Below are 24,822 nucleotides of genomic sequence, written 5' to 3' on the forward strand. Positions count from 1 at the left end.
CTCTATCAAATCTCCTCTCAACCCCTTCTGTGCTCTAAGGAGAACAAGCAATTGCATGTTAAGCTTCCTGTGCAATCTGTTGTATCATTGCTGCATCTTTTTAAACCGGTCTTATTTTGTCCCCTCTGTTGCGGAGTAGAGAAGGGGGTCGGTTGCACAAGTGCAAAGTTGTGCCTTGGTCGCCCAGTGTGCCTGGCGCTGGGCAGTGGGTCCTGAAGGCGCGCCGGGGCCAGCCGTGTGAAAGCGCCCTATCGCTTGCATGTTATCGCGCTCAGGCACGGCGGCGGGCGGCCGGCCGGCCAGCGGAGGTCCTTACAGCCTGATCTCTCTCCTCAACATTTCTTCCGCGTTGTCAGTTCCGGGGTTTCGCGTCCACGTCATGTCCCCGAGTTTGCGGGGATTTTTTAATCATTGTTGTCGGGGGCTGGGGGGGATCGGTTGAAGCCGGCCGTTGATGAAGCCGACAGCCCACGGTTGAGGCTGCCCACGACCCGCCGACAACAATCCTCCCGACCATGGCGGGGCCTGTGGATCCGGACGAGTCTTACGATTTTCTCTTCAAAATAGTGCTGATTGGAGACGCCGGCGTGGGCAAAACTTGCGTGGTGCAGCGCTTCAAGTCGGGGATTTTCGTGGCCAGACAAGGCAGCACCATCGGGGTGGACTTTACAATGAAAACCGTGGAGATCCAAGGCAAGCGGGTGAAGGTAAGTGCGCGGCTCCCACCCCCAGCAACACCCACTTTATCCTTCCAAACAGACTTTCATTTTGAAGCCTCTTTTGCTCTGAGCGAATGAGCGTTTTCCAGCGCCGACTGTGCACTTCCAATTGCAGCATTACAGTGAACCATATTCCAGGGTCAGGGTTTTTGTATTATTGTAATGTTGCCCCCGAGCTGGCAGGAGGAATCCAATTGCACTTTAAAAAATATTAAATGTACATTGTTGCACCAACACACACAACTTGGCTTGTTAAATGGACTCTTTCAAATCCAGCATTATTGTAACAGCGTGTTGCTAGCCGGACAGTCAAAGACGAGTCATATTAGACTTTGACGGAAACGTTGACAAAACACATTTCCTCTCTCACTTCTTTGTACCACTTTAAACTCTGGTCTCCAGAGAGGAAATGGCATGTGGTTTGCATCGTGCTGTGAAACACGCAAAGTGGCAGGACAAGATACATTTTCAAGCTTCAACTCGAGCAGAGAAGAGGAAATTGGCAATCAGTCACATTACATAATATCGTTTTTTTAATCGAATTAGGTGTATATTAAAGTGTTAATGTGGAATCAACTATATATACATATATATTAGATGATCGTTGGCGAGGGCTCACCTCCTCTCCCTCAAAGACCTGCAGCAATTTAGCAGCATGGTGTTGGATGAGTGGAAAGAAAGAAAGCAAGTAGAATTCAGTCAATTCCATTCTCAGATAGTTAATACACACAGGTTATTGCATAAATAATTCAGATTAGCTAATATAAACTGACCATTCAGATGCTTTCAGAATACACTTATTGTATAAATGAGGACAGATGTATGTACCAAAAATGTCTTGATTGTTTTGGCATTTTTATTCCATTTTGACTTAGCCCCATGTTCTTTATGCCCAACAACACTGTCTGAGAGGAGAGCAGGTGATGTTTCCAGACCTCTTCGAGCAATTCTTACCTTTTCAAATATATATATTTTTTAAATCAACATCAGATTTTAAAATCTATTCAATTGTGCTTTTCTAGTTTGAATTGGAATGTAGATACAGTATAATGTTCATCTCGGCCTTCAAAACAAAGTGTGTAAATACCCTAGAATCACATGGCATCAATCATTTCCATTAATATTCCAGAATACAAAGACAGTCAGGTCAACTCCCATGCTATGATACTTGAGCCACCTCTGACTTGGCAGCACCCTTTCAATTATTGATGTCTTCAAATTCCCCACCTAATGACTAGTATTTGTGTCTCCAGCAACTTGCATTTAATGTAGGAAAACATGAGGGGAAAACTTTAAAATCAAGGCGTTGGAGGACTGGAAGCTGATGTAGGTTGGCGAGCATATGGGTGATGGGGAAGCGAGACTTGGTGTGGGTAAGGAAACGGGCAGCAGAGTTTTGGATGAGTTCAAGTTTATAGAGGGTAGAAGATGTGAGGTCGGCTAAGAGAGCATTGGAATAGTCAAGCCTGGAAGTAACAAAAGCATGGATGAGGGTTTCAGTTACAGCAATGCAATGCAGTAAGATTTCTGCAAAATTTTTTAAAATTGCCATGTGTTAACAAATTATGGTATGGCTCACAATTTGGATGATATTTATAAAACCTTGAGTTTCGCTCATGGTTTCAAATCACCTGAATCCCCCCCCTCCAGTAACAAATTTTTAATTAACTATGTATTTAATTGAAAAAACTTGCTTTGATTAAAAAAATGTCTATGACATATCAGTAGCCATAATTATTTGGAAACATCTGTTTTGAGGGAAGAACAGGTACTAAAAGTGAAATAACCCAGACAAATGCAATAATAATGGCTAACCAATTAGTTCAGAGTCTAGAATCAACGATTACATCTGTGTTTCATCATCCTTTGTCAAGATGTGAAGAATTTAAAGGGGACTCGATTCCACCCTGTGCCCACAGAGCTCATGTTGAGCAGTGATGCTCTTTTTCATTATTGATCATGTGATTTCCTATTGCCTTCCAGTTGCAGATATGGGACACGGCTGGACAAGAACGATTTAGGACAATTACCCAGAGTTATTATCGAAGTGCTAATGGTGCGATTATTGCTTATGACATTAGCAAAAGGGGATCTTTCGAATCTGTGCCACGATGGATAGAAGATGTGAAGAAGTATGCCGGTTCAAACATTGTGCAATTATTAATTGGTAGGTTTTCTCACAGAAAGTTTAAAGTGAAAGTGCATAGGTACAGAGTCATGCATGTAAATACGCACTACCTTGGCCAGAAAAAAAACATTTCCATGAATACCGCAACATACATAAGAACATAAGAAATAGGAGCAGGAGTATGCCATTTGGTCCCTCGAGCTTGCTCCGCCATTGAATAAGATCATGGCTGATCTGATCTTGACCTCAACTCCACTTCCCTGCTCTCTCCCCATAATTCTTGACTCCCTTATCTTTCTTAAAAATCTGTCTCTCTCCACCTTAAATATAGTCAATGACACAACTCTCTGGGTAGAGAATTCCAAAGATTCACGACCCTTTGAGAGAAGAAATTCTTCCTCATTTCCGTTTTAAATGGGCGACCCCTTATTCTGAGACTATGCCCCTAGTTCTAGATTCCCCCACGAGAGGAAACATCCTCTCTGCATCAACCCTGTCAAGCCCCTCAGAATCTTAGACGTTTCAATAAGATCACCTCTCATTCTTCTAAACTCCAATGAGTATAGCCCCAACCTGCTCAACCTTTCTTCATAAGTCATCTTCATCTCAGGAATCAACCTCGTGAACTTTCTCTGAACTGCCTCCAATGCAAGTACATCCCTCCTTAAATAAAGAGACCAATACTGTATGCAGTACTCCAGCTGTGGTCTCACTAACACCCCTGTACAGTTGTAGCAGGACTTCCTTACTTTTATACTCCCTCCTCCTTGCAATAAAGGTCAATATTCCATTTGTTTTCCTAATTACTTGCTGTACCTGCATGCTAACTTTTGAGATTCATGTACAAGGTCTCCCAGATCCCTCTGTACTGCAGCATTCTGTAATCTCTCCCCATTTAAATAATAATTTGCTTTTTTATTTTTCCTACCAAAGTGGATAATCTCACATTTTCCCACATTATATTTCATCTGCCAAATTTTTGCCCACTCACTGAACCTATCTATATCCCTTTGCTGATTATTTGCATCCTTCTCACAACTTGCTTTCCCACCTATCTTTGTATCATCAGCAGATTTGGCTACATTACACTCTCTCCCTTCATCCAAGTCATTAATATATATTGTAAATAGTTGCGGTCCCATCACTGATCCCTGTGGCACCCCACTAGTTACAGTTTGCCAACTGGAAAATGATCCATTTATCCCCACTCTCTGTTTTCTGTTAGTTAGCCAATCCTCTCTCCATGCAAATATATTACCCCCAACCATGTGAGCTCTTATCTTGTGCATAACCTTTTATGTGGCACCTTATCGAATGCCTTCTGGAAATCCAAATACACATCTACTGATTCCCCTTTATCCATCCTGTTCATTACATCCTCAAAGAATTCCAGCAAATTTGTCAAACATGATTTCCCTTTCATAAAACCATGCTGACTTTGCTTGACTGCACTAAGATTTTCTAAATATCCTGCTACTGCTTCCTTAATAATGGACTCCAGCATTTTCCCAATGACAGATGTTAGGCTAACTGGTCTATTGTTTCTTGCTTTCTGTTTCCCTCCTTTCTTAAATAGGGGCATTACATTTGCAGATTCCCAGCAATCTGCTGGGACCTCTCCAGAATTGAAGGAATTTTGGTAGATTACAACCATCTCTGCAGCCACTTTTAAGACCACTTTCGCCAACTCTGCCTTCATTCCTTTGTAATTGCCTTTATTTAAGTTCAGGACATTACCCATTAATACTGCAGCATTTCTCCACAACTATCTTGTTATGCTCCATCTTAAATGAAGCGTCGGCCAGCGGCAGTGATACATTTACTTTGCTCTTGCAAAGTTTGGTGCACATATGTCCAGATGTTGTCCCTTTCTGAAAGTGCAAGAGTGTGTGTGGTCTACTTTCTACGTGTTGCTTAGTGAGAGGAGTATATGAGGAGGATACCTGCTGGATGTCACTGACTGCCGCTAGGGATCCAGTGCTTCCTTGTACTGGGTCATTTACATGGCTCAGCAAATCCAGGCACTATGGGTGTTGCTGTAGTGGCTGTCTGGGCTTGCATGCGGTTTTGAACACAAAGGTTGGGATTGTCCATCCTTACTTTGCTGGATGGAAAGAAAGAAAGACGTGGATTTATATAGCGCCTTACACAACCACTGGACGTCTCAAGTGCTTTACAGACAATGAAGTACTTTTGGAGTGTAGTCACTGTTGTAATGTGCAAAACGCAGCAGCCAATTTGCGCACAAGCAAGCTCCCACAAACAGCAAAATGATAATGACCAGATGATCTGTTTTTGTTATGTTGATTGAGGGATAAATATTGGCCAGGACACTGGGGATAACTCCCCTGAATAGTGCCATAGGATCGTTTACATCCACTTGAGAGAGCAGATGGGGCCTTGGTTTAATGTCTCATCTGAAAGACGGCACCTCCAACAGTGCAGCGCTCGCTCCCTCAGCACTCCACTGGAGTAGGACTTGAACACTCAAACTTCTGACTCAGAGGCAAGAGTGCTACCCACTGAGCCACAGTGGACATGGAAATGAATGAGCCAAGATAAGAAATGAAAAGCAAAGGATAATACTAGCCATGAGCTTGGGGAGGCCGCCAAGCTCCCCCTTCCTCTATTTCCTCCTTGTCCATAATCTCTAACGTGCTCTCCTCATAAGATGTCAAAGGTCACAACTCCAGTGAACCCATGCTTTTCTGCAGTTGGAAACGGCTGCCTCTGGTTATGTGCAACCTTCTGAAGCACATAAAGACAGGGACATATATTGTTATAAACGATGTAAAAGGTGGTGACCCAGTGCTCACTATGTGAATGTGTGAGCATGAAGCGCACAGCCCTTTGGTGTGAGCAGCATGTGTGGCGGTTATTTGCCTCATTTAAAGGGCCACCGGGCATACCTTATCCTACCAGTATTGCTGAGTGCCCCAGAGAAAAATGAGCATGCCAGTGCATTTGGAAAGTGCATGAGCAGTTGGCAGAGTGCTGTTAAATGTCCCTCTGAGTCAACAACGAGTACTAAGTTTACAACGAAGTACTATTGAGATATGTTTTGCGGTAACATTTTGAAAGGAAGCAAAATGTCAGCAGCACTTACCTTAGCAACCTGCCTGAGACCAGTAAATTTCTTCTTGACCTGCCCCAGATTCTGTGAGCACCTGAAATTTGCCTTCACACTTTCAGTCGCTTCCATCCGTGCAGCCCTGGCACTGAGCCTCACTGCAAAGCTGCTTCTTTAAATGGCCTGTGGTTTTAGCACCATCACAATCCCTATGTTTCTTGATTAGATGGTGGTCTTGGAATCGCACCCAGGTACTCTCTAATCTCCATTCTTGTGGACAATTTAAATTTTTGATAATCTTCCTTCCAAGATACATAGGGCAAACTGTGGAAGTATAGAAACTTCAGCAATGTATCTACAGCATTACATGTGTACACAACCAATAGTATAAAGTGTGTGTCTATGTGAGAGAGAGGGGCGTGAAAAAGTTTGTGAGTAAACTGCCCGGGAGGACCTTGAATATGGATCGGAACCCAGCTATTTTGGGGTTCTGCCCTGTTTAGATCTTGCCTTTTAATTTCAGTTAGGAGAGCCTGTGATCAGATCTTGAGGCTGCACCGCTTACGTCAAGAGGGCATGGGGGAGGAAATTCCATTCCCCTCTTTATGCTCCGAAAGGGCCTCGGCAGAATTTGCACCAGTTGAGTCACTTTGAAGCCTTCTGAAGACCCCAAATCTTTACTAATCCCAGAGGAGGTCGATGACCTTCTCTCATTGGATTGGCTGTAGTGGGAGCCGAAGGCCTCAGGCCATTTGGGCCAGGGGAGAACTGCGTTGTGTCTTAGAAGGCAAATCGCCTTGAGTCTGGCGGACTGCCACAGATGGGAACTTGTATGTGCTAGTGGCCTGCCCTGGCTGTGCAAATGATCCCATCCCAGGATTTGTGATGGGATAACCAGCCTTGGGTGACAGGGGTTTTTCTCCAGGTTAAATTAGATGTGTTCTCTGAGAGAGAACAAATTGAATAATATAAAGGCCAATTCGATGAATTTTAATGGGCAGAAAGTCGAGTGTTGTGGGCTTGTGATTTCCTGCAATGTGCAAGCCACTAGCAGCATTGAATTGGCCCTATAGTGAGGAGGCGGTTGGATGGAGATTCATCTATGTAAAAGGAGCAGTCTTGTTCGGCCTAATGGGCTTTTCCTGTTTCTTAAAGTTCTTGGGGTAGATTTGTTTCCTTGTTGCACCTGGGGAATGTTCAGTTCCCAGGTGCTGCAAAGAGGTAATGAGGGAGGACTCTTGTATCACATCTTCACACCCAAAGTGCTGCCTCAGGACTTTTGGGGCTTCCCAAAATTGACATAACTGGGTCTGCACCTGGAGTATGCTCAGGCCTAATGCATGTGAGGCAGGAAGTGGTATTAACAGCACCTCCCACGTCACGTTCCTCTTGCTGCAGTCATGGGGCAGCCAAACAAAGGGGCATCCCAAGACAGCTGGCAGTGGGGTTTGCACTCGGGATCCCAGCAGCAACCCGACGGTGGATTGTGGAATAAGCTATGGCGCTGATGGAAAATTGCAGCATGAGCTTGGGGCCGCCTTGTTGCTGCTCTCCAGGAGGATCCCCAAGCCATGACTCTGGTACCTGCCACCTGGGTACACTCCACCTGTCAGATGTTCACTGTGGTCTTAGATACACTCTTCTCGAAATCTGGACCTCAGGTATTTTAAAAAAAATTTTTAAAAGGATTTCCAATTGTTTTAATGAACTTAACTTTGCATTTATTTACTCTTTGTATTTACACAGCCTTGTGCTAAGAAATATAGTAAAATGCTCCTTAAAACATATTTCGATTGTTAGACTTTAATGTGTTTAAGGGACTCTCTTATAAATGCTGGAGTGATATTGTGGACCGAAATCAGACTCTCTTGTAGACCATTTCATAAGCTTGTGATCACCAAAAAATTGTAATTAGACATGCATGGTCTTATCAGTAAAAATATTTCTACCCGCCTCACTGTGTAGCTGAACAAAGTGTACCCTGGATGTAGCTAACAACTTTAAGGGGGGGGTGGGGGGGTGGTGGTCTGTGGCATGGACTTGCTCAGGGACTGCTTGTAGAGTTTAGCTATTGAATCATTGGCACACTACTTGGTGCTGATAAATATCTAGCTTAAATTACTCTCAGCCATAGCTCCTAAATAAAATGGAAGTCTAGAAAACTGCACTTTGAGAGGTCTTGGCAAGTTTCTGGAAATGGTTTTTAAACCAGGTGTTCAGTCATTACCATTCTCTAATTGTGCTGTAAGCTGCTTGAGGTGGGCCAATGACACTCAGCCTTTGAGCGCTAATGCTTGGTGCAACTCCCATTCAACCCAGTTCTTGATCTGACCTGCAATTGGGGTGGGAAGCATCAGGTGCAAGTTGCTCAGAACTCTGCTCATTGGCATCGCAAAAGGCAGTGCATTATTGAAGAACCAAAAGAGCTAACATTAAAAAAGTGTTCCAGCAGGCTGCCTGGGATTTTTTTTTACCTTTAAAATTAAACTGACCGGTTTGCACCAAATGCAGTTATACTGCAACTGACATCAAGCTACAGCAATGTGAGACTATCTCCTTTAGCTGGTCTCCTGTCTGTTGCCAAACCCCAAGCTATTGGTGGTTTGATTTCACCAATACTTCACTTTTGTATCACTGTCAACCTCAAGTCACTTTGCATGACACCAAACACAGCTTTCTTATTTGGGCCATTTCAAGGGCATTTAAGTCTTGTCATTTTGCAACTATATTGCAAGATTTTAGTGGCTTGAGCTAAATGCAAATATAATGTATGCTTTATCGCAAGGACATTTAAATATCCTGCTTTGAAGTTGATAGGGCCCTTTTTAAATATGCAGATCGGGACCGATGATGCCAGCGGGGGTCCGACTGCTATTTTAGACTGAGACATGAGTAGGGATTCCCTGACAGACCAAACTTGCCGGGAACAGGTCACAGGAAAGTTTTTTAAAAAATTGTACGGTTCCTTGTAAAGCAGGACTGCTTCTCCAGGTTAACAAGGAAACCACGGGCCTCCCCTGCCCTGGGATCCCCCTTCCCGAACCTAGTGTTCCTGCGAGTCAGAAAATGGGTAAATGGCATGCTAGTAAGGTGCTGGCCGTTAAAATTGGCCACGCCTCCCTACTGGCGCTCGCGGAACCGACCGGCCACTCACGAGGTCGCGTTCCCGCCCAGGGGATAAAATCGACCCCAATGTTTCACTGTTTACACTTCTCAAAACCTTATACAATTTTGAAAACTATCTTTTAGCAATCCCTCTATCTATGTGACTGAAAGCCCATAGTTTCAATGTCCAGTGCATTCCCTTTATTAATAGATGTAAATTCTCCAATCATACCCATTCCAATTCATTTAAAAGAGGAATATATTTCAAGGTTTTGTCAGTTCACAATTGCACTGGAATACTTGAAACTGTTGTACAGACCTGCGGTAGATGGTTAATATAAATTGCAGCTAAATATAGATTACAAAACTGAACTTTGGGGAATGGTAACAAATGAGCTTTAAATCCAATACTGTGCTGAAAACCACTTCTCCAATCCAAAAATACTAGACTACCAAGAAACCATTCTGAAGATTGGAATCAGTTTGGTCCTTCAACTTAAGAAAGGGGATCACGTGGAACAAAATTATCTAACCGGCTTGTTGATTTGGCACTTAATATTACTGTTTATGCATAATTCAAGAATGATGAAAAAAAATCCAAAATGGAATGATAATTTATACATTTTAGGCATAGTCTGATATGTGCTTTCAGATTTAAATAAATAGGATTCACTAATATCACAAAGAAATGTAGGGTTGGCCTGATGGATTGAAATGTTCATTTCTGGCCCAGTATATGCTGACATTTCTGAGTTCCATGTGTGTTTAATGCTGTGTTTTATTGCAAAACAACCACTTTGTAATATAAACCACATGTAGCTTGTGTGTACAGTGGGTACTGCTGAAACAGCTGCCTTGACTGAATTATAGTGGGCTTACATGTCAGTATTTTGCCCCACTTTCAGTTAATAAATTAATGTAAACGGAGCTAATGTACAGTACCATTTTTTTTAAAGGGATGAGCAAAGTTGCACTCAAAATCACATGAATTAGGCAAACTTGCTGTCACTTCGGATCTAGAATTCACTTTGATTCCCAGGTTTCACTTATATTTTCCCCTCTTTAGGCCCCATTCAAAATTATCACAGTGAGACAGGGGGCAGGCAGACGGCCTGCTCTCAGCCCTGTGCCCTGCTACATTAGAGTCAGCCACTAGGAAATGTGTGACAATGACCTAGCTTCATTTGCCATTCATTTTAATCTATTCCTCACCCTCCCCTGTTGATGGGGAGTGTGACTACTGAATAAGGCTTGCGAAACCTCATCGTAAAAAATATTGATTCTGAAATTTAGTAATATGCAGTTGTAGCACAAAATGAATGAAATCATGTAACTTTAATGAATTTTGAATGTATAATTGTATAACAATTTAGTCCAATCTTTTAATATTCCACATGACTCGTGTTATTGGTTTAATGAAAAAAAAACACGTGGGTGTCAAAACAATGGCATGCAAATTTCACTCCCCAGTCCACTTAGTTCAGTTACTCAGTACTGTTTAATTTTACCACTTGTTATGATTTTGCTATAAATTTAGAACAAAAGATTGCAGCACATATGAAAGTTTGAATTAATGGAATAGATTCAGTATGCAGGTATGCTCAATTGAAAAGACTCTGTAATAGATTGAATGTGCTTAAAGTCGTCGACCTAGACTAGACTCACAGAAGGAGGCCATTTGGCCCATTGTGCCTGTGACGGCTCTTTGAAAGAGCTGTCCAATTGGTCCCACTCCCCTGCTCCTTCCCCATAAGCCCTGGAAATTTTTCCACCTCAAGTATTTGTCCAATTCCCTTTTGAAACATAGAAACATAAAAAATAGGTGCAGGAGTAGGCCATTCGGCTCTTTGAGCCTGCACCACCATTCAATAAGATCATGGCTGATCATTCCCTCAGTACCACTTTCCTGCTTTCTCTCCATACCCCTTGATCCCTTTAGCTGTAAGGGCCATATCTAACTCCCTCTTGAATACATCCAACGAACTGGCATCAACAACACTCTGCGGTAGAGAATTCCACAGGTTAACAACTCTCTGAGTGAAGAAGTTTCTCCTCATTTCAGTCCTAAATGGCATACCCCTTATCCTTAGAGTGTGTTCCCTGGTTCCGGACTTCCCCAACATCGGGTACATTCTTCCAGCATCTAACCTGTCCAGTCCCGTCAGAATTTTATATGTTTCTATGAGATCCACTCTCATCCTGTATCCTTCTGAATACAGGCCCAGTCGATCCAGTCTCTCCTCATATGTCAGTCCTGCCATCCCGGGAATCAGTCTGGTGAACCTTCGCTCGCTGCACTCCCTCAATAGCAAGAACGTCCTTCCTCAGATTAGGAGACCAAAACTGAACACAATATTCCAGGTGAGGCCTCACCAAGGCCCTGTACAACTGTAGTAAGACCTCTCTGCTCCTATATTCAAATCCCCTAGCTATGAAGGCCAACATGCCATTTGCCTTCTTCACCGCCTGCTGTACTTGCATACCAACTTTCAATGACTTTTGAAAATTATTTTTGATTCAGCTTCCACCACCCTTTCAAGCAGTACATTCCTAGTCTTAATAACTCACTGCGTAAAAAATGTTTTCCTTATGTTGCCTCTGATGTTTTTGCCAATCACCTTAAATCTGTGCCCTCCGATTGCCGACGCTTCTTCCACTGCAACTAGTTTCTCCTCATTTACTTTATCAAAACCCTTCATGATTTTGAACATGTTTATCAAATCTCTGCTCTAAGGAGAACAACCCCAGTTGCTCTAGTTTCTCCACATAACTGAAGTCTTTAATCCTGGTACTATTCTAGTAAATCTCCTCTGCACTATCTCTAAGGCCTTGACATCCTTTCTAAAGTGTGGTGTCTAGAATTGAGCACAGTACTCCGGTTGAGGCCTAACCAGTGTTTATAAAGGTTTCGCACAACTCCCTTGCTTTTGTACTCTATGCCTCTATTTGTAAAGCCATGGATCCCATATGCCTTTTTAACTGGCATCTCAACTTGTTCTGCCAACTTCAAAGACTTGTGCATGCACACCCCCAGATCTCTCTGTTGCTGCACCCCCTTTACCAAGATGACCATATTTATGTTCATAGAAAGAAAAGTGCAATTTATTGTAGTCAATAAAATGTACTCCTCAGGCTATTGTTCTAACTCTGTTTAGAAGTTCACCCAACGCCTTTAAGATGTGAGATTACATTAAGAACTGCTCAAAAGGACTCTTCAGTTTGTATGTGAAACAGAATTAAAATCAGCAGACCTACAAAAAAATGGACTAAGACACTGATCAACAGCGAAGTTAAACTTAAAATATTAGCTACTCAGTGCTTGGACTATTACATAAAGCCGCCCGCATTACTTCTGTCCCGTGTTTCCCTGTATCTTCCCGTAGACCTCTGCCATGGTCTAATTGGTGTGAAATTTTACAGCCAAATTTCAACTGCTTATATACAAACAAAATCCTCTGCTAAATTGTCTGAACGTCATGCTGTTACATTCTGGAGAAATCTGGCTTGTAATAATTAAGAACATAAGAACATAAGATGCTTTATTATTGCATCACCCTGAGTAGGCTATGGACTTTCCCTTGTGGAATGCATTCCTGGACAGTTGACGTAGTATTACAGTCTATTCATAATAATTCAAAGTCATTTTGTGTACTTTATAAAAAAAAAAAAAAAAAATTTAATTATCCAGTAATTGAAATTAAGCAACATCAATAACAGCAACATGGAAATTTACTGCTTGAAAAAAAATTAAATGATATAAATTCAAAACAAGCAACTTTGAATGAAAAAGAGTAGCCCCTGTACACACCGTACAATTGCTAATCCTCTCGGTCTTTAGGATTGTCCGCAGGGAAAGGGTCCACAGCCAGATAGGGAATGGAAGACCAACAGGAGGAGTAGAGCAAGGAAGGTAGTGCAGGGGTCCCCTGCGGTCATCCCCCTGCAAAACAGATACACCGCTTTGGGTACTGTTGAGGGGAATGACTCATCAGGGGAGGGCAGCAGCAGCCAAGTTCATGGCACCGTGGCTGGCTCTGCTGCACAGGAGGGCAAGAAAAAGAGTGGGAGAGCGATAGTGATAGGGGATTCAATTGTGAGGGGAATAGATAGGCGTTTCTGCGGCCGCAACCGAGACTCCAGGATGGTATGTTGCCTCCCTGGTGCAAGGGTCAAGGATGTCTCGGAGCGGGTGCAGGACATTCTGAAATGGGAGGGAGAACAGCCAGTTGTCGTGGTGCACATTGGTACCAACGACATAGGCAAAAAAAGGGATGAGGTCCTACGAAACGAATTTAAGGAGCTAGGAGCTAAATTAAAAAGTAGGACCTCAAAAGTAGTAATCTCGGGATTGCTACCAGTGCCACGTGATAGTCAGAGTAGGAATCGCAGGATAGCGCAGATGAATACGTGGCTTGAGCAGTGGTGCAGCAGGGAGGGATTCAAATTCCTGGGGCATTGGGACCGGTTCTGGGGGAGGTGGGACCAGTACAAACCGGACGGTCTGCACCTGGGCAGGACTGGAACCAATGTCCTAGGGGGAGTGTTTGCTAGTGCTGTTGGGGAGGATTTAAACTAATATGGCAGGGGGATGGGAACCAATGCAGGGAGACAGAGGGAAACAAAAAGGAGCCAAAAGCAAAAGACAGAAAGGAGATGAGGAAAAGTGTAGGGCAGAGAAACCCAAGGCAAAGAACAAAAAGGGCCACTGTACAGCAAAATTCTAAAAGGACAAAGGGTGTTAATAAAACAAGCCTGAAGGCTTTGTGTCTTAATGCAAGGAGTATCCGCAATAAGGTGGATGAATTAATTGTGCAAATAGATGTTAACAAATATGATGTGATTGGGATTACGGAGACGTGGCTCCAGGATGATCAGGGCTGGGAACTCAACATTCAGGGGTATTCAACATTCAGGAAGGATAGAATAAAAGGAAAAGGAGGTGGGGTAGCATTGCTGGTTAAAGAGGAGATTAATGCAATAGTTAGGAAAGACATTAGCTTGGATGATGTGGAATCTATATGGGTAGAGCTGCAGAACACCAAAGGGCAAAAAACGTTAGTAGGAGTTGTGTACAGACCTCCAAACAGTAGTAGGGATGTTGGGGAGGGCATCAAACAGGAAATTAGGGGTGCATGCAATAAAGGTGTAGCAGTTATAATGGGTGACTTTAATATGCACATAGATTGGGCTAGCCAAACTGGAAGCAATACGGTGGAGGAGGATTTCCTGGAGTGCATAAGGGATGGTTTTCTAGACCAATATGTTGAGGAACCAACTAGGGGGGAGGCCATCTTAGACTGGGTGTTGTGTAATGAGAGAGGATTAATTAGCAATCTCATTGTGCGAGGCCCCTTGGGGAAGAGTGACCATAATATGGTGGAATTCTGCATTAGGATGGAGAATGAAACAGTAATTTCAGAGACCATGGTCCAGAACTTAAAGAAGGGTAACTTTGAAGGTATGAGGCGTGAATTGGCTAGGATAGATTGGCGAATGATACTTAGGGGGTTGACTGTGGATGGGCAATGGCAGACATTTAGAGACCGCATGGATGAAGTACAACAATTGTACATTCCTGTCTGGCGTAAAAATAAAAAGGGGAAGGTGGCTCAACCGTGGCTATCTAGGGAAATCAGGGATAGTATTAAAGCCAAGGAAGTGGCATACAAATTGGCCAGAAATAGCAGCGAACCTGGGGACTGGGAGAAATTTAGAACTCAGCAGAGGAGGACAAAGGGTTTGATTAGGACAGGGAAAATGGAGTACGAGAAGAAGCTTGCAGGGAACATTAAGGCGGATTGCAAAAGTTTCTATAGGTATGTAAAGAGAAAAAGGTTGGTGAAGACAAACGTAGGTCCCCTGCAGTCAGAATCAGGGGAAGTCATAACGGGGAACAAAGAAATGGCGGATCAATTGAACAAGTACTTTGGTTCGGTATTCACTAAGGAGGATACAAACAACCTTCCGGATATAAAAGGGGTCAGAGGGTCTAGTAAGGAAGAGGAACTGAGGGAAATCTTTATTAGTCGGGAAATTGTGTTGGGGAAATTGATGGGATTGAAGGCCGATAAATCCCCAGGGCCTGATGGCCTGCATCCTAGAGTACTTAAGGAGGTGGCCTTGGAAATAGCGGATGCATTGACAGTCATTTTCCAACATTCCATTGAATCTGGATCAGTTCCTATGGAGTGGAGGGTAGCCAATGTAACCCCACTTTTTAAAAAAGGAGGGAGAGAGAAAACAGGGAATTATAGACCGGTCAGCCTGACCTCAGTAGTGGGTAAAATGATGGAATCAATTATTAAGGATGTCATAGCAGTGCATCTGGAAAATGGTGACATGATAGGTCGAAGTCAGCATGGATTTGTGAAAGGGAAATCATGCTTGACAAATCTTCTGGAATTTTTTGAGGATGTTTCCAGTAAAGTGGACAAAGGAGAACCAGTTGATGTGGTATATTTGGACTTTCAGAAGGCTTTCGACAAGGTCCCACACAAGAGATTAATGTGCAAAGTTAAAGCACATGGGATTGGGGGTAGTGTGCTGACGTGGATTGAGAACTGGTTGTCAGACAGGAAGCAAAGAGTAGGAGTAAACGGGTACTTTTCAGAATGGCAGGCAGTGACTAGTGGAGTGCCGCAAGGTTCTGTGCTGGGGCCCCAGCTGTTTACATTGTACATTAATGATTTAGACGAGGGGATTAAATGCAGTATCTCCAAATTTGCGGATGATACTAAGTTGGGTGGCAGTGTGAGCTGCGAGGAGGATGCTATTAGGCTGCAGAGTGACTTGGATAGGTTAGGTGAGTGGGCAAATGCATGTCAGATGAAGTATAATGTGGATAAATGTGAGGTTATCCACTTTGGTGGTAAAAACAGAGAGACAGACTATTATCTGAATGGTGACAGATTAGGAAAAGGGAAGGTGCAACGAGACCTGGGTGTCATGGTACATCAGTCATTGAAGGTTGGCATGCAGGTACAGCAGGCGGTTAAGAAAGCAAATGGCATGTTGGCCTTCATAGCGAGGGGATTTGAATACAGGGGCAGGGAGGTGTTGCTACAGTTGTACAGGGCCTTGGTGAGGCCACACCTGGAGTATTGTGTACAGTTTTGGTCCCCTAACTTGAGGAAGGACATTCTTGCTATTGAGGGAGTGCAGCGAAGGTTCACCAGACTGATTCCCGGGATGGCGGGACTGACCTATCAAGAAAGATTGGATCAATTGGGCTTGTATTCACTGGAGTTCAGAAGAATGAGAGGGGACCTCATAGAAACGTTTAAAATTCTGACGGGTTTAGACAGGTTAGATGCAGAAAGAATGTTCCCAATGTTGGGGAGGTCCAGAACCAGGGGTCACAGTCTGAGGATAAGGGGTAAGCCATTTAGGACCGAGATGAGGAGAAACTTCTTCACCCAGAGAGTGGTGAACCTGTGGAATTCTCTACCACAGAAAGTAGTTGAGGCCAATTCACTAAATATATTCAAAAGGGAGTTAGATGAAGTCCTTACTACTCGGGGGATCAAGGGTTATGGCGAGAAAGCAGGAAGGGGGTACTGAAGTTTCATGTTCAGCCATGAACTCATTGAATGGCGGTGCAGGCTAGAAGGGCTGAATGGCCTGCTCCTGCACCTATTTTCTATGTTTCTATGTTTCTATGTTTCTAGGAATGAAAGATCTTCTGAACTCTTGCAAACAACCCAGGAGAAAAACAATCATAGGGGTATTGGGGTATTGAAAACATTGAGTGGTCTTTTTCATATTCTATAAACACTTTTATTTTGAGTTATATTGGCAGTGGGGGGGGGGGGGGGGGTGGAGACGGAAAAAAGCTGTTTGACAGTGAAGAGTCATTCAGTCGGGTAATGAAAAGCCTGTTCACTTTCCAATTGGTGTGGGAAGGAGTGTGCCGTGAGGTTGGACGTGTTGGGTGACCAATAGCGGGAGCCTGGGAGCAGGGTGGTTGGAGGTGGGAGGTCATGTGATGAAACCTCCAGGAATACGAGCAACCAGAGTTATCAAGCTAAATACACTGGAATGATCTTGTCAAATTTCATGCAGAACCTTGGCTCATTGATATAATTTTAAAATCTATTTCAGTTAATCAGCCAAAATATTATTTTGAAAGGTTTTGTATCGTTGGGGGCGAAATTGCCCTTTTTTTTAATAGCCCCTGGAATACATGTTTAATGTGCAAAGTTATACGGTTTGTTGGCACACATGAAATTGTTGCTCAGTGTCATGCCAATGTATGTTTTATGTTAATATAGTTCAGATTGACAGCCTGTTTGTACACCATGTAAAGAAAGACTTGCATTTGTATGGCACCTTTCACGACCACCAGACGTCTCAAAGCACTTTACAGCCAATGTAATTCCATATTCTCCTTCCATTGTAGTTCACTGCATTTCAAAATGCCATTATAATTAACTGTAATAAACTGCACTGATGATTATTTCCATATTGAAATGTGATACACAGCCATAGTCCAAAGAGTGGCCTTCAGAGTGTGTGTGGCCCTTTTACAGTTGTAGTGACAATACTTGCCAAACTACAAGCAGCATATTTGTTGTACTGCTGTAGTATTTTAGCCACTGGTGACCACAGAAAGCTTAAATTTATGTTCTGATTCCAGTAATCAGGTTCCTGTATCTGGGATGGGAAATGAAAAGTGCTCACTAATCATATAACGCTTTGGTTAAACATTTTAAAGCAACTTTGTGGTTACCAAAGCATCTCTAGCAATGGCTTCTCTTCCTACATCGCACTGTCGGCTCTAGAATTCCCTCAAGAATCCATCCTTGGCCCTGTCTTCTTCCTCAGCTGCATGCCGCCCTGTGGCGACATTGTCTTAAAACACGGGATCGGCTTCCACATGTAAGCTGTTAGCTGCACTCCTCTCAACCCACTACTGCCTGTATGCTACCAACTTCCAATCTTGGATGAGGGGTAATTTCCTCCAGCTAAATATTGGGAAGATTGAAGCCATCGTCTTTAGCCCCTGCCATAAGCTCCATATCCTCACCATGCCCACTCTCTGGTCAGTGCTTCAGGCTGAGCTGGATTGTTTGCAAGCTTAGTGTCCTGTTCAACCCGGAGCTGAGTTTTCAATCTCTTATCCGCTCCATCACAAAGTCTACCTGCTTCCACCTCCATAACATCACCCAGCTCTGCCACTACCTCAGTCCAGCTGCACCAAAACCCTCATTTATGCCTATGTGGTTTCCAGGCTTGATGACTGTGCTTGCCAGCTTTCTAACCTCCACCTTCCATAGACTTCAGCTCATCCAAAACTCTTGCTGTATCCTAACCTGCAACATGTCCTGCTCGTCCATCACTCCTGCCCTCATTGACGTACATCTGCTCTCAAAGCCTCAAAATGAAAATTCCTGTATGGTCTCAACTCTATCTAACTCTGTACTTAAGCTCAGCGATCCCCTCTTCCCAGGGATTCTTTCACTTGACCACCTATTTTCCAACTTACAATGCCAGCTTATCTGTTTAAAAAAAGAAGAAAGTATTGCATTTATATAGTGCTTTTCATGGCCACCGGACATCCTAAAGCGCATTACAGCCAATGAAGTACTTTTTGAAAGAGTAGTCACTGCTGTAATGTAGAAAGTGCAGCAGACAAATTTGTGCATAGCAAGCTACCACAAACAGCAATGTGATGATGACCAGATAATCTGTTTTAGTGATGTTGATTGAGGGATAAACATTGACCAGGATTCCCCTGATCTTCTTCAAAATGGGATCTTTTACGTCCACCTTGGAGTGTCAACGGGGACACTGTTTAATGTTTAATCTGAAAGATGGCACCTCCAACAGTGCAGCACTGTGAAAGGCACTATAGAAATGCAAGTTCTTTCTTTAGAACAAGGAGCCATATGTATAAAATTAAATGCAAGAGACTTAGAACAGACAGCAGGAGAAATTACCTTAGAGGTTTATGAGGCTGTGGAATTCACTGCCAAGGTTAGTGGTTGAGGCTGAAACTGTCGAGATTACATTGGATAGGTGGATGAAGGATAAAGGGCTATGGAACTGAGCAGATAAATGTGATTAGGACGTTTTCCTCACACAGACTGGTTGGCCTGTTACTGTGATAAGTTTGGGGCTGAATATGCTGCATCAATAGAACAAACTAATGTACAATGATTTAGCAAAATGTTAAGTTTCTGTTTACTGTTGCAGGTAACAAGTCCGATAAGAGTGATGTCCGAGAGGTTCAATGCCAAGAAGCCCAAACTCTTGCAGATCACTATGATATGGTGTCTGTATTAGAAACTTCTGCCAAAGATTCTAGCAATGTGGAAGAAGCTTTTATAAAAATGGCCACGGAGCTAATGCTGAGACACGCTGGGCCTATGTTCACTGAGAAAGGAACCGAAAGCATCAAATTAAACAGCAAAGATGTGAATGATGGATGGGGATGTAGCTGCTGATATTCCAGGTTCATTTTATTGGGTTTCGCATCATCTCGTTTTAGGATAGACGGATCAATCACAAATACGGTTTAAATCACTTGGAGCCAGTTATGTTTTAGTGGTGTGTTTTTGCACAGAATCTGTGCAGGCCATTGTGAACTGCATCCATTCCTCCAATTTGAAGCCGGCGAAAGTCAAAGCTGTTCTCGCTGGTCATGAAATCTTGGCATTCCAGGTTCCTTGACATTCCAATAGGAACCATAGTCCCATCGCCTTAACTACTGATAATGAAGCACTCATTTTCTCTACCAGCCCTTTTTATAATTAAATTTATAGATCTGAACAGAGCATTTTACAGAGAAGACATGAACATTTCAAATGTGAAAGTGTAATTGAGATTAAATTGGAGATGGTACGTAGGACTGCGTTTTTTTGATAAAAATGACTGCTTGGAAGCAGTTAGGGGTGGGGGGGGAAGAGGTGTGTGCAATTAGCTAGTTTTCTTTTGCATATCCATTGTTGCCTTACAAATAAAAATACATGCATTCCAGCTACTTTTTGTCCCAGATCAGTATTTATTAGGAATCCTGACAGTCTTACATATTGCTCTTTAAAATCTGAGTTCATACTTTACTATGGGCTGCTGTATACTTGTTTGACCTATTTTAATAGGTGGCGATTTAATTTGAAACTTGAATCAAATGCATATACATAGTAATTACATTTTGAAGGTGATTCTGCCATTTTTACTCCGTGTGTTGTGGCCCACATCTGCCCTAAGTGTTTTGTTGCTCCCAAGACGGTGATGTCATTCTCACAGCTGATTGGGCCAAATCAGAGAGCAGCATAGAGAAGGCATTGGCTAGCCTAGCAACAGATAATTGCAACTCCCTGTCTGGGTGTTGTGCTTTGTATTGTGTGATCCTGCGTGTAACTTCCAACTGGGATCGATGCCAGCCTTATTATTGATTCAAAGTACATGGTCTGTATTGGTGAAAACAAAGCATCCAGCAGCAGACAATACTGATGTGTTCTTTGCCTTGCATTTGCAAAATGCTTGGCAGGGATAATCTCTCCTACAAAATGCATCATGCACTTTAAAAAAAAAAAAAATAGAATGCAGAATCCAGAATAACAGCAAACATTGGTTATGAAATTCTTTTTCAGCAATAGTGATTTTGGGGAGATGGGTCTCTAATCACATTGAATAGACTGTATTACCCAGCACTCTCCCAGAACTAGCCTTGATTATATTGAGAGCAACAGCACTACTTTCTGATGATGCTTATTTCAGATCAACATTAACATTTTAATATCCAAACTAAAGAATGGAATAAGCCAGATAACTTTGTGCATTCTGATTTACAAAGGAGGTTGGAAGTAGCTTGGCACAATATTATTTTATAGAAGGGAATACAAGAAAACTTTTCTGCTTAGGATGAAATAATGAATATTCAGAGGACATATATTTTAATAACCAGGTAAAGGGATAGTGCCTACAGTATTTAACTATATATGGAAGAGTTTTGCACATGTTGCTTTGCTAAAATCTAGTGTATTAATTACAACCTTTCATGGATATTATATATTGATGTAAATAGTCACTGGTGTTGCTCCTACTTTTACTTAAATACAAGTATCAAATGGTAATGGGATAGTGCAGTGAGTTAACAATGTCCTTTTTTTTACCTCAGAGACTTGCTTTTAACTCCAGCCGAAACCAATGGCATAATGTCTCTGTCTGCCACCTGTGAGGGGGATTCTTTGCTCAATGAATCTGGGCATTTTCAAGCCAGCTCTTGTTCAGGGTGAGCCGACAGACAAAATGGTTGCCGTGGGAAGTGGAACGTTAAAGCAATAGGGTTTCTGTTTCTAAAGTTGTGGTTAAGTTATACTTGGGAAGCATATCTGGCCTGACCCAATATTGCTGCCACTCGAGAGCCAATTCCAAGTCCAGGTGGGAGCGAATAACATTCCCCACCCGGGAGTTTGGAGTGGGAGGCAACAGCAGGTTTTAACTGCCGGGCCTCATTTGAATGCTGCTGGTCAGCCACTTGCCTGTTCTGGGCCGATAGCGACAGCTGGACAGCGGCTGGGTGACGAGAGCAAGTGGCCCGGAGGTTGTTCACTAGCACCAAGAGAAAGAAAGGTACGGTAAGGGGAGGGAGGGGTGTTCCGAAGGTCTCACGCTGGAAAGAGGCCGCTGGGGCAGAAAAGGCCCAGACATTCCTTGTAAGGCCTGGTGGCACACCCCTCCTCCTGGCCTCACTAAGGAAACTTTTCTCACCTTCAGCTGCCTCGCCGGCTTCCCGGCTGTGATAGGTGCCTCACTCAGGAGAGGGTTCAAGTTCCGTCAGGGTCCCGTGTTCACCCGACCCGCTACCAAAATCAGCAGCGTCAAAATGGGGAATGGGTGGGAATGGAGCCGCTCCATTTTAACTGCTGTGCTGCTCTTTTCCCGCCGATCAGGGAGAGTTCAAATCCTCCCTTCAGTGTGGAAAGTGGCATTTCATTTCTCAACTCCGACTTCCTCCAGTTCAATGGCCACAAAAATTACCCAGAAAACATAAAATGTAAATGATCTCAATGAGGGTGTACTACATTGAATGGATATTTAATTTCTATACAATTTTAATAGGACGAATAGAGTAAGAAAATAAAACCCAATAATGCAGTCATGGTGTACTCGAGCTCCATTAAGTCATGTCTTTAGGAGCGACTTTGGTATTTTGCTGTTGATTGGTAGTGGCCACCTTTAGTTGGATGTATTTTTGTTATTTAAATAAAATAAATTACAGTAAGGTTTTCAGTGCAGTTTAATACACATTAATAGCTATAATGTGCTCAGTCATTTGCAACATGATGCCTATGTACATTAGTCCATTGATACATCATGCAAAAAATGTGCTTAGTTGCCAAATTGAGCTGATTGTCAATCAGGACAAAACAATAATATCCCATCTCAAACAACACATGTTCTGTATGTTTAGTTATTTATAGACGATCACATCCCTCATTCATACTGCAGTGCTCTGCACATCTGTCACTAAGTGTGGTTTTGAATTCTTACATTAGGGCAAAGTAAAGGTTACTAAATTGTGTAATTTTGTTTGTGATATCAGAATGTATTCCAGATGATATTAATGTCACTAATCTTCAATACATATACAGCTTATCTCATTTATATCTACAGAGGTACTGAGAAAGCTCTCCAATTGGGATTGTTTCACTCTACTGTATTGACTTTTTCAAAAAGATAGGGTTGCTGAGTATAGATTTTCATTGTTTTAATTCAATGGCATGGAGCAGATATAAGTTAGCATTCAATAACTTCAGATTTTGTAACTTTTTCAGAATCCATTCCATTATATCGTTTCCATATGTGTCATAAAAAGCCGTTTTAAATTTGCAAACTGAGAAACCTGCACTTTGTAAAATATGAAGGTGGCACTCTGCAAATGTCAGAGCAGTCTGTTCTACTGGTATATAACTCAAATTTGGTTCCAATGTGGCTCATACTGCATTCAAAATTCACACGTCAAATATTCCAAAACTAATACTGCACTTTATTACCAATTAACAAGAACATGTACATAAGGGCTAAACACATCATAGTCAATCAAATGATGGCATCAAGTTAGAGGTCAACTAGTCTTCGGTATTTACATTTTACAATTTTTTATAGTTTATTTTAGTAGGATAAAGGTTTTGTGTAAAATTTTAAATTGAATTCGATTTTACTCTGCTTAATTTGTGATTGATATATTCTGATATTTTGAAAAGACAGATTTACACCATACCTGTACATGAACTTGCGTCATTCCATGGGATCTCTCCACTGGGTCACACAGCAAGTAGCCGAGACATACTGATTAGTAGGGCCCCAGGTTTGAGAGGCAATTTATGCTGAGTTAACGGAACTCAGCCTGGGCAGGGGAAGGAATGCTACAATTGGTTGCAACTGCCCATGAGCAAATAGTGAGTTGGGAGGTGCGGGGGAGAGAAGTAGCTGATTGCCATCCAGCAACCCGTACTGGAAGTGTGCATGTGTATACAGGATTGGGCTTAGCTGTGATGTGCTCACAATCAAATTCAGCACTTGAATAACAGCCAGCTGGGCAAGACACTGATGCTATTTGAACTGTACTTAAAGGGGAGTCAACATCGTCAGAAGAGGAGGGGAGGAAAGAAAATTGGTGAAAAAATATTTTTTTTAAACTTATTCCATGTACGCGTAGTGTGAATTAATAGTTTCTTCAGGACACCATAATAATTAATTTCTCTGTCGTCAGAACAATTACTTGGATATGCACTTGAAGTGCCAAACCCCACTGGGCTACGGACCAAGAGCTGGAAAGTGGGAATGGGCTGGAGAGCTCTGGTGCGGACATGATGGGCCAAATGGCCTCCTTCTGTACCGTAAATTTCTGAGTCTATGAATTGATTAGTAAGGGAGCATTTCAGAAAGTTACATTTTTAACAATTAAAAAAAAAAATTCAATGTAAAACACGCAATTGGAAAAAGCAGCTATAAAGTGAATTTCGTCTTTACATTTTTGGGATCTCCCACCATAGTAGGATGTGTTGCATTTTACATAGCTCTGTGCGAACAGTAGATCAGTGATAAGCTCAGTTTATTATTAAAAATAAATCACATCACTCTTCCCTCCACCAATTCATACCGTGGCTACTGGCTTTGGGCATGCTCATTCTCCACAAGATGTCTGAACAGCAAAAAACATCAATAAATGGAGGTAATCAAATAACAGGCTTAAAAAACAATATGAAATTGAACCCTTCAACAATGTACAGCTCACTGTAAGCAGCTTGCACTGCCTCGTAGCTAACCATAGGGATATGTAAATGTTAAGCTTAAACTTGAACACATTATGGTATATGACTGGAAAGAGGTCAAACAGTGATATGAGACACTGCTGCCCCAGCCAGATCACTTGAAGTAGTTTTCATATTCTTCGTCTTCCCCTCTACTTGGTATCCATTTTATCTTACTGTTCCTTATTGTGTACTGTTTATACATGTAAAAGAAGTAGAATGAATGACTTGGTGTAACTAGACCAACAGATTTCTGAAATAAAAAGATTGAGATTACGTACTGAGTTCTGTTGTAAAATATCTTGGAAGTAAAAATAAATCTTGAGCATTTACTATCTGTGTGTTATTTTCTGTACCATTCTGAGCCAATGAATCCTCAACATTTTGCTAACATAGGAACAGGAGTAGGCCATTCAGCTGCTACGGTTACCTTAATGGCTCATTGAGTTTCTCTGTGGAGCATTTTTGTCCTAAAGACTAGGAAGGGCCTACCCTTGATTCCCTAGACTATTGAATTAGTTGGTCTCAATTGGGACAGTG

At 42.4% G+C, this 24,822-nt stretch overlaps 1 protein-coding gene across 1 annotated transcript; it reads left to right on the forward strand.

The window, feature by feature from the left end:
• The first annotated feature begins 319 nt into the window (after positions 1-319).
• rab43 (RAB43, member RAS oncogene family) lies at positions 320-24,558 on the forward strand. Its single transcript, XM_070895350.1, has 3 exons — positions 320-707; positions 2,703-2,886; positions 19,217-24,558. The coding sequence occupies exons 1-3, from the start codon at positions 516-518 to the stop codon at positions 19,465-19,467; spliced, it is 627 nt and encodes a 208-aa protein (XP_070751451.1). The 5' UTR covers positions 320-515; the 3' UTR covers positions 19,468-24,558.
• The last annotated feature ends 264 nt before the right edge of the window (positions 24,559-24,822 follow it).

This window comes from Pristiophorus japonicus, chromosome 12 (genome assembly GCF_044704955.1).
Source record: "Pristiophorus japonicus isolate sPriJap1 chromosome 12, sPriJap1.hap1, whole genome shotgun sequence".
NCBI lineage: Eukaryota > Metazoa > Chordata > Chondrichthyes > Pristiophoridae > Pristiophorus > Pristiophorus japonicus.

Bases quoted from the DNA above. Each gene is read 5' to 3' on its own strand.
- rab43 (XM_070895350.1), top strand. From the start codon at position 516: ATGGCGGGGCCTGTGGATCCGGACGAGTCTTACGATTTTCTCTTCAAA. The intron at 708-2,702 runs GTAAGTGCGCGG...ATTGCCTTCCAG, and splicing joins TCCAAGGCAAGCGGGTGAAG to TTGCAGATATGGGACACGGC. The intron at 2,887-19,216 runs GTAGGTTTTCTC...TTACTGTTGCAG, and splicing joins CATTGTGCAATTATTAATTG to GTAACAAGTCCGATAAGAGT.